Raw genomic sequence first — 12,925 nt, forward strand, 5'->3', positions numbered from 1 at the left:
TGAGCCATGGCCGCTGAGCCTGCGCGTCCGGAGCCTGTGCTCCGCAACCGGAGAGGCCACAACAGTGAGAGGCCCGCGTACCGCAAAAAAAAGAAAGAATAAGGGCAAGTTCAAAGGGAGCAATAGCAAAACTAAATATCAAAGGGTAAGTTTGAGTACCAGAGGTGAAAGGCGTTCTTTATGTAGTTTCTGAAAGGCTCTACCTTCGCCTCTGAGCTAAAGCACCCCTCTTTTAATTACAGATACACACAATTTGATAGAATTTCCTCCAGGAACTCAGTTTCCTTTCCTGGACATAAAACATTTTTATTATTTGAAAAATATTGTTGATTTTAAGGCTTTTATTATTCTTCTAACTTGCCGTCTTTTTTAAACTCGCCCTTTTTAATCTACTCTAATACTTGCCTTTTCCTATGGTTATTTTTTCTCCCAGTATTACTTGAAACTTATCATTTTAACTTAAAAAAGGGGAGGGGGAAGGAAGGTAGGGAGAGAGGGAAGAAGGGAGGGAAGGAGGGGGAGAGAGAGAGAAAGAAAGAAAACTTACAGTTCTTTTTCTCCAGGAGGCTTCTTTCATGTTGAGCCAACCAAAAAGGAGCAGAGGGGACTAATGAGGGGAATGGGATAGGCGTGAAGGCCCCCATGCACATATATTATTTCTAGTCAGTAGGGACTGGATCTATATCAGTTGTATGTGGATCTACAAGATAGATAGGTAGATCTCATTGTTTATAATTTCTCCCTAAACAGCATGTTCATCTTTTTTAACATTTTAGACAACCAAGCATGCGTTTTTATTTTTGCCTAAGCCCTTCTGTATTCTAGAGGAATTTGCTAAAGTGAGGTATCTTTCAGGAAGGCTTCAACCCAGCAAAACTTAGCAGATCTTGACAACTGGCCACACTGTTTATGTGTTTCATTCTGTTTTAAAGAGACTAAAAAGTTTTGATGTCATTGTTGCTACTAGCAAGCCTTCTTGTTGGACTTTATCTTTAAAAATGCACCGGCATAGTTTTGAATTTGTGAAACTCAAAGCATGTAAGCATATTCTGTCCATTTGCGATTTCATATATTTAATATCAGCAGTGGAAAAGTACTGATTAAAATTGATTTATTTTATTACTATATATAGTTATCCTATTTACTGGTTTCTTTCAAATTTCTGCTTATCCTTGAAAGAATGGAAATCAGTTTCAATATCTTTGTACTTTTAACCAAGAAATACTGAAGTCGAGATTTCAAGGGGAAAGATAATGAATTCCGTTTCAAATATGTTGAGTTTGAAACACAATCACATGGAGGTCTCTAGGAGACTGTCTCCATGAATGAGGCATGAGTGGGAAAAATAGATTTGTTGATGCGGTGGCTCTTGAAGACAGAAGCGAGATGAGCTACTCTCTGGGAAAGCAAAGAATAAAAAAGAAAGATTGAATCTTAAAATACAGCATCATTTTGAAGACGATAATTAACATTTTTCTTTAGACTAAAAACAATTTCTTGATATACTTATCTAACTCAACAGAGATCAGTAATCAATAATTAAAGTACAATGGAAAACTATGAGCCGTTCACCATTAACTCTTAGCTATGGTGAGTCTTGGTGAGTAGTTCCTCAAATCACTCTCATGGTGGAGAGGTAACATTCTTTTGGTTGTAATTTACACATTTTACAATAGTTGGCTCTGCTTTTTTACTCTGTATTGCTAATTATAGGTTTTATTATCAATAAAATCTGAATATTTTCAATTTATTTTATTCTGTTTTAATAATACACCATGGAGTAATATTCTCCTGTTGTTGGATTTAGAGCCTTCCTCATTTTTCATTCTTATAAATAATGCACCTACCTAAAAGTGTTAAACATATTAAAACATATTTCCCTTTGGGAATATTTACCAAATGGGATTACCAGATCAAAATACAGTTTCTATATAGATCAAAAATTTAGTTTCTCCTGTGAAAATGTTTAATCTTGTCAGAAAAAATTAGGCTTTGATGTAATGTTACCAGTTTCTTTATGATAAGTCAAAGAACATTGGGTTTGTCATTTCAATTATTTTTGAGTTATACCCTGTTAATATGTGTGGAGACAAAGTAGTATTTTAACCTTGGATTTAAATGCACTCTAAATTTTTTTTTAGGCCTAACATAAGGGTAACATATCTTTCCTTTTAAGATTTGAAACTATTACCTAAAACTTCCTGATCTTAACACCATAAATGTTTTTTGATGAGCGAGAAAAATGCCAAGAAAGTGTGATGAAGTATGAAATTTATTGTTAGGAAAATACATTATTAAAGAGCTACATAAAGCTGTTATTCCTAACAGATTTTTTTTTACTGTTAAGTTGAATATACTTGATTTTCTCAGTGTAAAAAAATCTTTAGATTTATGAGAAAATAATTTTTAAGTTTCTTACAGGCTGGGCCATTAACCAAAGTGACTATATGCAGAGACAGAGAAGGAAAGCCGAAGTCTTTTGGGTTTGTCTGCTTTAAACACCCAGAATCGGTGTCTTATGCCATAGCTTTGCTGAATGGAATTCGTTTATATGGAAGACCAATTAATGTGCAGTATCGATTTGGTAGGTTCTGTCGCTGATGAATCTTCCAAGTGTGTTTTGTTGGTGGTGCTGTTCCCAGAGGTGTAAACATTTTTGTTTGCTATATTATAGCCTAAGACCATAAGAGTGCCCCTGTAGTCTCTTAAGATTTCTCAGAACACATTCATAATGTTATGCAATTAGTTAATATTACCAATTAGGTTGCCAACTCTATAGCATCTTTTCTGTATTAAAATTTTTAATGTTCTATTTTAATGTCAGCCAGCAAATAGCTATGATAGTTGCTATTGGCTGTTAAAAATTAAACAAATCTAAATGAACTGGGGACACACAGCTCTAGCTTCTAAATAGCAAGGCTGTTTGCTGATCTTCTTGTCAATGGTATCAAATATCTACTATTTGGAAGATAGGGTGGGTGACTAGTCCTTCTCCTGGTGTTACCATGCTATACGTATCACCCTGGATCTGGGTCCCTGTAAAAGCAGCTGGCCAAAGGCTGACCCTTAATGGAAGAAAGCTTCCTGACATGAACGGCCTCAAACGCCTTCTCCTGATACATGTCAAGAACTGATCATCTTTGATTAGATGCCCGGAGAATATTGTACTATTGCTCTAGCCCTTTCATAGTTTGAGGGACTGATAGAGGCAATGCTTATGCTTTGGCTGCAACGTTTGCAATGCTTATGTTGCCTACCTCCCCTAATGATTTAGGTTTATTGATGTATCTCTTTGTTTGGTTTTTATTCTTCTTGCTATACTAAAAAAAAATAAATAAGAATAAGAGAACAATGCCTTGTTGCAAAGGAAAAGCATAACTTTGCATTTCGTTTTATTTTGTCTTTGCAAAGATAATTAATTGATTGCATCATGCTCTCACGTACTGTTCCGTTAACTCATACTGACTGGTAAAATGGGCCAGGCCCATATCATGTTCTGACACATCCCCAGCCAGCTGCTCCTTATCCTCTGTCAGGTTGCATTCACTTTTGTCAGTACAGTTTAGAGAACTCATGCCTTCTACACAAGAGGCAAATAACACTGATTATTTGCCATTTTTAGTTTCCAGGTGTGTATTTGACATTTTTAGTTTCCAGGAGTGTAGAACCAAATAGCGTCACCTGCCTTATATGGCCCCATGTCAACATAATTCTTTTCTACACCCATTGCTTTGGACAAAGCTTGGTTATAATTCAGTCATTTATAGTGATGTAAACAACCTATCAATATTACTTGGGAGATCAAAGATATATTCATGTATCTTATATGGAATTTTAAAAAATGGTTTAATGTGAGAACTCCAAAAACTTGTACCATGAAGTAATCTGTTATTCTGTTTCTTTTAAAGGGAGCTCTCGCTCTTGTGATCCAGCTAACCAAAGTTTTGAGAGCTGTGTTACGATAAATTCACACAGCTACAGGTAATTAAAAATATTTTTTCATAAAGGTAAAGCAAATAAATATGGTCTCACGCCAGGAAGGGTTTTTATATATTCTAGACTACTGTAAAACCTTATTATTTAGACATAGGATAATATTAAGGAATTCATTTTTCCTGAAAACATGAAAAGCGACAGAAAATAATTTCATTTAAAGTTCAGTCAATATTTTCTGCAGTAGGTGGGAGAGATATATATTTGTGGCATTCTTTATAGGTTACTGTGTACTTCTCATAACTGTTAAATCACTTAAGCATCCAAAGTCTCATTGCGATGGATCACAGAGACACTATTATCCATATTTTATACTTGAATAAACATAGAGATGCAAAAGTTAACTAATTGCCAAGGGCACAAAGATGAAAAAGTGATAGTTGCTAGGCTTAAAATGAACCCTTCTGACATTAAGCCACTCTACTCTTTATTTTACTATTTTTAAAAACTTCTCTATGGTAATTTTCAAAATATTCTCAAGTTTTGTGTAGGCTGATTTCTCGATGCAATGGTAGCCTGCAAGGACACTCTCAGTTCAGCTATCCCAAAGGTCGTGGAACAGAAAGTCTCCCAAAGCAAATTAAGATGCTCAAATAACACCATTTAGTAAGACAATTTAAAAGATACAGTCAAAAGCAAAAGGAAAGGGCTTTCCTGGTGGCGCAGTGGTTGAGAGTCCGCCTGCCGATGCAGGGGACACGGGTTCGTGCCCGGGTCCGGGAGGATCCCACATGCCGCGGAGCGGCTGGGCCCGTGAGCCATGGCCGCTGAGCCTGTGCGTCTGGAGCCTGTGCTCCGCAGCAGGAGAGGCCACAGCAGCGAGAGGCCCGCGTACCGCAAAAAAAAAAAAAAAAAAAAGCGAAAGGAAAGATACTGGATAGTGAAAAGCAAAAGGAAAGATAGTGGATAGTTAGCATAAATGGGCGGAAGGAACATACTAGCTGAGTTCTGATTACACTAATGTTCATATGCCCTGTTTCTCTCTCTGCTGCATCAGGCTTTCCCCCTGATAGTGTGGTCATGAACCCTAGAGTTGAGGTTTGAGTAAGAAATTCCATTCAGATAGAAAGTTCCCGGAGCTAGTTTCACTCACTTGCTCTCTCAAAAAGACATAGGGGCAAATACACCTGGCTACAGAAGGAGCTAGATGCTCACAGGTTCTAGCTGAGTTTCTTAGGCAGAACAAAAACAAGAAGAGCAGCCTGTTAGCCCATAGGTGCCATGATAAGGACTAGGTATTTCCTTCCCTTTCTTTCTGTGAGTAACAATCTTACTTGTTCCATCATATTTTCTATCGGATCTATCTGTGGCATCTCTTAAAACCTACTAACTTATTTATTATGCATATTTAATATATATTATGAATTCTGCCTGTGTCTCCCAAGCCACTTGCTTATTCCGTTTCTAACACAGTTTCATTGCTATCTCATAAACTCTTACTAGCTGAGTTCTGGCTACACTAATATTCGTAGACCCTGTTTCTCTCTCTGCTGCATCAGCTGCATCAGTGTAGCTTCCTTAAAGGCTACCCTAAGCATTTCTTGTGAGTTTCATCCATCCCTGTTTTTTTCTTGTTTTCTGTAGCAGAACTGAGTATTCTCCAGTAGGCTAACAACAGCTGAACCTCCCATGCCTGCTAATTATATCAGCCCTCCTAGGCATGGAAGAGTGGCCTCTTAGAACTGACAATTTCCCAGTCTTATCTTTAGGAGAAGTACCGCGCTCCAAGTATAGCAAGGTGTGCTCTATTCTCCCCAACATTTCTGTATCCGTGAAATAGAGACAAAATAGGTACTGAAACCAGACTGCCTGAATTTGAATCCTGCCTCTGTCACTTTATTAACCTTGGACAAATTATCACACTGTACCCCATCTCTAAAATGAGGATAGTACCTCAGAAGGTTATTGTGAGAAACAAATTTTATAATAAATTCAAGGTATTTAAAATACTGAGCACATAGCAAGTATCCAGTAAATACTTTCAGCGAATGTTAGCAAAAAGGGGTAGTGATTCACTTCCTTCTAATGAGAGGAACTATGGACTCATGAATTGAGCCATTTATGTAATATAAAAGCTTCCCCTCTTCTTCTAGTGGGAAAAGATACCTCTTTTTTCTCAGGAGTTTGGAAAAAACAAGATATTGCTAGGTTTGGGACAGAAGAAGAAAGACTAGATAAACAACTAGAAGATGGCAGTAAGTCGCATTCTCTACTTATGTTTGATGTACTTTTAATGACAAATTCTAGGGTAGAAGATCAGAAATATGTGTATATTCCATAATACTCCACTTCACTGGTTGTACCTTATTCTTCTAGTATGTGCTACATTATAAAGGAAGAATGGGAAAAGGTTATCATGTTCTAGAAGTGTTGTGCAGAGAAAAATGGTGCACTTGTTATACCCTATAGTCTTTCTTAGAAATGGGTTTTTGTGCTTGCTATTGCCTCTTAGGCAATAAATAGTTCTGTTTTTAACAAATAGTTCCTGTATTAGTGTGCTAAGGCTACCATAAAAAGTACTGCAAACAAAGTGCTTAAACACAGAAATGAATTGTCTCACAGTTCTGAAGCCTCAAAGTCCAAGATCAAGGTGTCTGCTAGATTTCTTTATGAGGGCTGTGAGAAAGAGTCTGTTCTGTGCCTCTCTCATAGCTTCTCCTGGTTTGTTGGCAATCTTTGATATTCCGTGGCTTGTACAAGCATCACCCGGCTCTCTGCCGTCATCTTCATATGGTGTTCTCCCTGTGCGCATCCGTCTCCAAATTTCCCCTTTTGATTATAATAAGTAAGGGTACCTGTTTAGCCCATCCTACTCCAGTATGACCTCCTCTTAGCTAATTACATCTGCAACAACGCTATTTCCAAATAAGGTCGCGTTCTGAAGTATTGGGGGTTAGGACTTCAACATTATAAATTTTGAGTTGACATGGTTCAACTAACAGATCTTCCCAATTTACATGTGATTCCTCTGTGGAGACAACTATGCATGCCCTGAGATTCACATAGGAAAGATAATGGTTTTAGAAAGTCTGCAGCTGTTTTCATAATGGTGCTAATCTCAGCAGCTCTGTTACTGGGTTGTATCTTCCCCACTCTATAACTTCATTGCACTTTTTATCTTGTTTCTTTTCCATCGCTTACCCCACACACATGTTCCAATCTCCTTGAACTCTACCTCCAAATCATGCTGTTATATTTTTCCCCTTCCTCTCACTGAAAAATTATGCTTCGCATCCTTACCTCCTACTCACTTCTTAACCCCATTGTTATGTGGAAGTTGTTCTTTTAAAGGTTATCAGGAACCTTCTTTTGTTTTTATTTTTATTTACTCAGTTTATTTTGGAGTATCTACCAATGTACCATCTTTTTTTTTTTAACATCTTTATTGGAGTATAATTGCTTTACAATGGTGTGTTAGTTTCTGCTTTATAACAAAGTGATCAGGAACCTTCTGATCAACAGTTGAGTAGCTTTGGTGCTTACCCAGTTTACTGTTCTGTAACACCCGACACTAAGTATTTCCTTAATGAAATGCATCTTCCACTGGCTTCTGTGATACTACTCTCACCACTTACCAATGCCTATCAATCTGACTGCTTCCTGTTGTTCTCCTGCCTTTGCCTTTGCCTCCACCTGCCTGTATTAATTTCACCCTTCCCCACAGTAAACTTCCTGTCCTAAGATTAGTAGTATTAGCATTAAAATTGTGAAATACTATGGAGCAAGTAGACTAATGACTAGCTGTAGAGTCTAGTCAGTATGCGTACCATTGGAATTTATTAGACGTCTCCATAGAAGCAAATATTACATGTATAAATAAAACTTTAGGACACTACTGCTTTTAAATTAGGGATTGGTATTGTTTTAAATAGTGTGTGGAAGAAATCAGCAAATATGTGTTCATGTGAACATCAGCAGACCATTTAGGAAAGAACATAATTTTTGTAGTTAAACAGTGAATATTCCTTCAAAAATAAATTGAGAAAATTTCTACCTTTCTTTCGCTTTTTTTTTTTTTTTGTAGAAGATTGAATGTACCCTTGGTGATAATTAAAGACTTGCTTTGCTTTCTTCATATCTAAGTGTTCTTTGTCTTTATACAACTATAACATTGATTAACATTTTCCTATCAGAAAGCCAAATGTGACTCTAAATATTGAGATTTCAATATGTAGGAATTAGTAAGACTTGCGGTACTGCTGTGTCACTACATTATCAGTGTAATATTGATTGTGTGTTTAAAGTTATCTTAATTGAGTTCTTTTAGAGAAGCTCTTTTTTTAATTATGAAGACCTATCTTATTATAAGAATAAAGAACATTTATGCATAGGAATTTTAACTTTGTGTTACTTCTCTTACGTCCCCCAAGAAATGAAGAAGTCGTGGGCAGAACTTCCTTTCCCATGCAGTTCTCTCCAATTAATAATGCAGCTTTACCTCAGGAATATCTTTTCTTTCCGAAGATGGTAAGTTTGATATGCCTTTGGTTCAATATATAGCATGATACAAACTATAAAGAACATGAAAACTACTTGGAACTTAAGCTGCTGAAATCTAAACCTAGAATGAAGGCAGCAGCTGCCCTGAGTTCTATGCCCCAATGGCTGTCTGCTCTAACGCAATCATCTGAAATCCTACACATAGTGCGTAAGCAAACAGCCAGTGTGTCGACAGAAAAGGAGCAGGTGCTAGTGATGATACACTGTGGTACAAGTAAAATTTGACTATAGAGTTCTCATTTAAATTGATACAGCCACTGTATAAAACAGTATGGAGATTCCTTAAAAAACTAAAAAATAGAACTACCATATGACCCAGAAATCCCACTACTGGGCATATACCCATAACCCATGTACCCCAGTGTTCATTGCAGCGCTATTTACAATAGCCAGGACATAGAAACAACCTAAATGTCCATCGACAGATGAATGGATAAAGAAGATGTGGCACATATATACAATGGAATATTACTCATTAAAGGAAATGAAATTGGGTCATTTGTAGAGATGTGGATGGACCTAGAGTCTGTCATACAGAGTGAAGTAAGTCAGAAAGAGAAAAGCAAATGTCGTATATTAATGCATATATGTGGAATCTAGAAAAATGGTACAGAAAAACCTATTTGCAGGGCAGGAATAGAAATGCAAACGTAGAGAATGGACACATGGACACAGAGGGGGAAGGAGAGGGTGGGATCAATTGGGAGATTAGGTTTGACATAAATACAGTACCATGTGTAAAATAGATAGCTAGTGGGAACCTGCTGTATAGCACAGGGAGCTCAGCTCAGTGCTCTGTGATGGCCTAGAGGGGTGGGATGGAGGGGAAGGAAGGTCCAAGAGGGAGGGGGTGTATGTACACATATAGCTGATTCACTTCACTGTACAGCAGAAACTAACACAGCATTGTAAAGCAATTATACTGCAATAAAAAAAAAGTAGAAAAAAGTGACTATTTTAGAAGATATGTTTTTAGAATCGAATAATTTCATTTAGTGAAACATTTTGGTAAAATGTAATCATCAATCACAAATATATTGCTTTTGGACATGGATATTTTTAAAAATAAATTTCTTGTTTTAACTAAAGGCAAAGATTCTCAACTGGCAGAGTAAACTACATTATTTCCAAAGACTCTCAAAAATATGGTTCTGGCCTAGAAATCATAATGATGGTCTATATTGTTAAAGGGGAACTTCTGAAATTTTTTTCTTCGAACTCCTCATTTTATACATAATAAAATTGAGGTTCAGAGGTATTAATCAACAAACCCAAGATTATACAACTTGTTAATAAAAGATGTGGGACTATAACACAGGTATTCTGATTCACAGGATGTGATTTCTTACAAACATCCAACATACACGTGAGCTTCAGATTTTTCAAATAGCCATTTTCACTTTGCAAACATAAGGAAAATTGATAATTTAACTTTTAGAAAAAACTTTTCTTAGTTATAGTGAGATATTAATAAACTGCCAGTTCTTATCTAAAACTGTCAATATCTTCTTTCTGGCATTTTTTAAATCTTTGATGAGATGAGAAATACACACACACACAGTATCATGTTATCTCTATTAATCTTTAATCTACTTTAAGTTAAAAACTAGTTTAAAAACAAGGAAGTGTCTGTCTTAACAACTGAAAACTGCTGTACAATATGGTGGCCATCAGCCATCCATAAGGAGCTGAGTTTTAAATTTTTTAAAATTTTAATTAATTAAAATTTAAATTTAGAAACAGAGACTTGATTCAGTTATTGCAAAACTTTTAAGGATGTTTGAAAGAACTCGGGTAGTATATCTACTTTTTCAACTAAATTTTATGTAATCTAAATTCAGATGAAGTATTTTCAATGAAAATTTACCATCCAAATTAAATATGCTATAAAAGGCACACCAAATTTCAAAGACTTAGTATAAAAAAAATAAAATATCTCATTAACAATTTTTATATTGGTTACTTGTTGAAATAATATTTTGGATATTTGGGGATAAATAAATTACATTGTTGCCCCTGTTTCATTTTTATTTTTATATTGTGGCTACTAGAAGATTTAAAACTACATACGTGGCTTACGTTATATTTCGATAGGACAGCACTAATCTGTATTGTAGTAAGCTATACATTACCTTGAATCTTTATGGTAACCATTTAAGGAAACTACCATATCCCTAGTATGAAAAGTCACTGTCCTTCTTATACCAACACATGGTTTGGTTTGCTTGTAGTTATTTGCGTAATGAATGTAAACTGTTAACTTTTTTTTTTTTTAACTTTGTGGGCTTGTTTTGGTAGATGAATGTTTGTGGGTTTTTTCCACAGCAGTGGCATGCATATAATCCAGCACTGCAGCTTCCTTACTATGAGATGACAGCACCACTCCCTAATAGCACTTCTGTGTCTTCCTCACTGAATTGTGTTCCAGATCTAGAGGCTGGACCCAGCTCTTATGAATGGGCTCACCAACAACCAAGTGACTCTGACCTTTATCAGATGAATAAACGCAAGAGGCAAAAACAAACCAGTGATAGTGATAGTAGCACAGAAAACAATAGAAGAAATGAATATAGCCAAAATTTCCAAAAGTGTAAGAAAAAAAGATACTAGTATTTACATTCTAATGAAATGTATCTACACTGGTCTTCATTCTCTTAAAAGAAAAGAAAAATCTGTATTCCACTAAATGACCAATTCCATGGCTTTCTTGTCTTCTTTGAAATATATAATAATATGACCTCTGATTTGCTATTCAATTTTTGTCTTGAATGACAAAAACTTAAAAATAATATAGTGTGCTTTTTATATTTGTAATGGTGTTGTCAACAAGAAATGTACTTTGAGTTGTTATATTTTAGTATTATAATGAACTTGCACTAAACTGTTAATCAAAAGTCACTTACTGAGCTTATGGATAAGGCACCATGCTCTGCTAGACTGTCACGTGTAACCCTCAGCTGTAAATAGGCTGAGATGAGAAGTGCAGTGGTCAATTTTCTGAATGAAACTAGTGCAAATATTTGAGTTGCATGTTTTTCCTAAGAAGACAGAATAAGCAGAGTTTAGTTTCCTCTATTACTAATATTTAATTTTTTATGTCTAAATATGTTGTCTCTGAGCCTTATTCTCATACACGTTTATTTAATAAAATGAGGACATATCACAGTGATACCAAAGGAAAGATGATTATCACATGGCTAGTTTTTGGTCCTTTTCATATGATTGTGTATAAATAGGAATACCTGCCTTTAGTTGGCTATGTCATTATTTATTATCCACCTCTTTTGCCAACTGGGTTTGAGAGGGTGTATTCGACACATTTAAATCTTGGTAATGAACAATAAATGGAATGATATTACATTAATGTATGATATTTAATGTTTATCGTCAAATCAAGTTTCCTATTTCTGAATCATTTATTTGCAGAAGGTAATTAGACTACATGTAAAATTAATGATTTATTTGGACGAGTTTGTTAACTTTGTAGCTCATCATAAACTAGAATGATGAAAATATTTATTTATTAAAGCTAATTGAAAGGATCTCACAACTTCATTGGGGGTTAACCACCCAATTCAATAGGAAAAGCCATTCTTTGATATTTCTTTTGCATGTTGCATAGCACTTTATAGGTATTTATTATTTAAAATAATAAAAATATTTTTAACAAAATGAGTAACTGAATTTAACTTTTTTTTATAAATATACAATGCAGTAGCATTTCAAATGTTAATATTAGTCTATTTCCATCTGATCAACATGAAAAACTAAATTCTGCTTGATGTAGCTTGACCTATATAACTTCATGTTCCTGAATATTCAAACTAAAAAAGGTGACCTTTTTTTCTTTTTAAATTCACACTTTTGCAATTTAGAATCATACCAAGGGAAAAATATCTTTCTATGTAAATGGGAAATAATATATGTTTAAACACATTAACTTCACCTCAGCCTTTTCTTCAACTCTTAAACCTTACAGTTTCCCTAAGCCCCAAATTATTTCATTGTGATTGACATTATAGGGAATATATATATAAGAAATATCTTAGCAAGTAAGGGTGGCATATTTTTTTTTAATTATCTTGAAATATTGTTACATGAACTAAAATCTTAGTTGCAAGTAATTCTTGCAACTTCTTCCATCATAGGCAGGAATTATCTGGATATCAACTCTACCAAGTCAACCAATTTGAACCAAGCAGAAGGCAAATTCACCTATCTACATTGGTGTATTTTGTTATTAGAAAATATAAAACTTTCCTTAAAAAGGTTAATATCATCTACAATCCTGTATGATTTTTTTTTCTTTTTTTTTTTTTTTTTTGTACGTGGGGCTCTCACTGTTGTGGCCTCTCCTGTTGCGGAGCACAGGCTCTGGACGCGCAGGCTCAGCAGCCATGGCTCACGGGCCTAGCCGCTCCGCGGCATGTGG

General features: G+C 35.4%; 1 protein-coding gene across 1 annotated transcript in view; it reads left to right on the plus strand.

The window, feature by feature from the left end:
• Window positions 1–11,156, plus strand: part of RBM11 (RNA binding motif protein 11) — a 12,627-nt gene extending 1,471 nt beyond the window's left edge. Inside the window, exons 2-5 of the mRNA XM_028487996.2 lie at window positions 2,422–2,584; window positions 3,909–3,981; window positions 8,364–8,460; window positions 10,819–11,156. Of these exons, the coding sequence (XP_028343797.1) occupies window positions 2,422–2,584; window positions 3,909–3,981; window positions 8,364–8,460; window positions 10,819–11,103 (618 nt within the window). The 3' untranslated portion in view covers window positions 11,104–11,156. The remainder of the gene's footprint in view (window positions 1–2,421; window positions 2,585–3,908; window positions 3,982–8,363; window positions 8,461–10,818) is intronic.
• The last annotated feature ends 1,769 nt before the right edge of the window (window positions 11,157–12,925 follow it).

Source organism: Physeter macrocephalus, chromosome 1 (genome assembly GCF_002837175.3).
Source record: "Physeter macrocephalus isolate SW-GA chromosome 1, ASM283717v5, whole genome shotgun sequence".
NCBI classification, from domain to species: Eukaryota; Metazoa; Chordata; class Mammalia; order Artiodactyla; family Physeteridae; genus Physeter; species Physeter macrocephalus.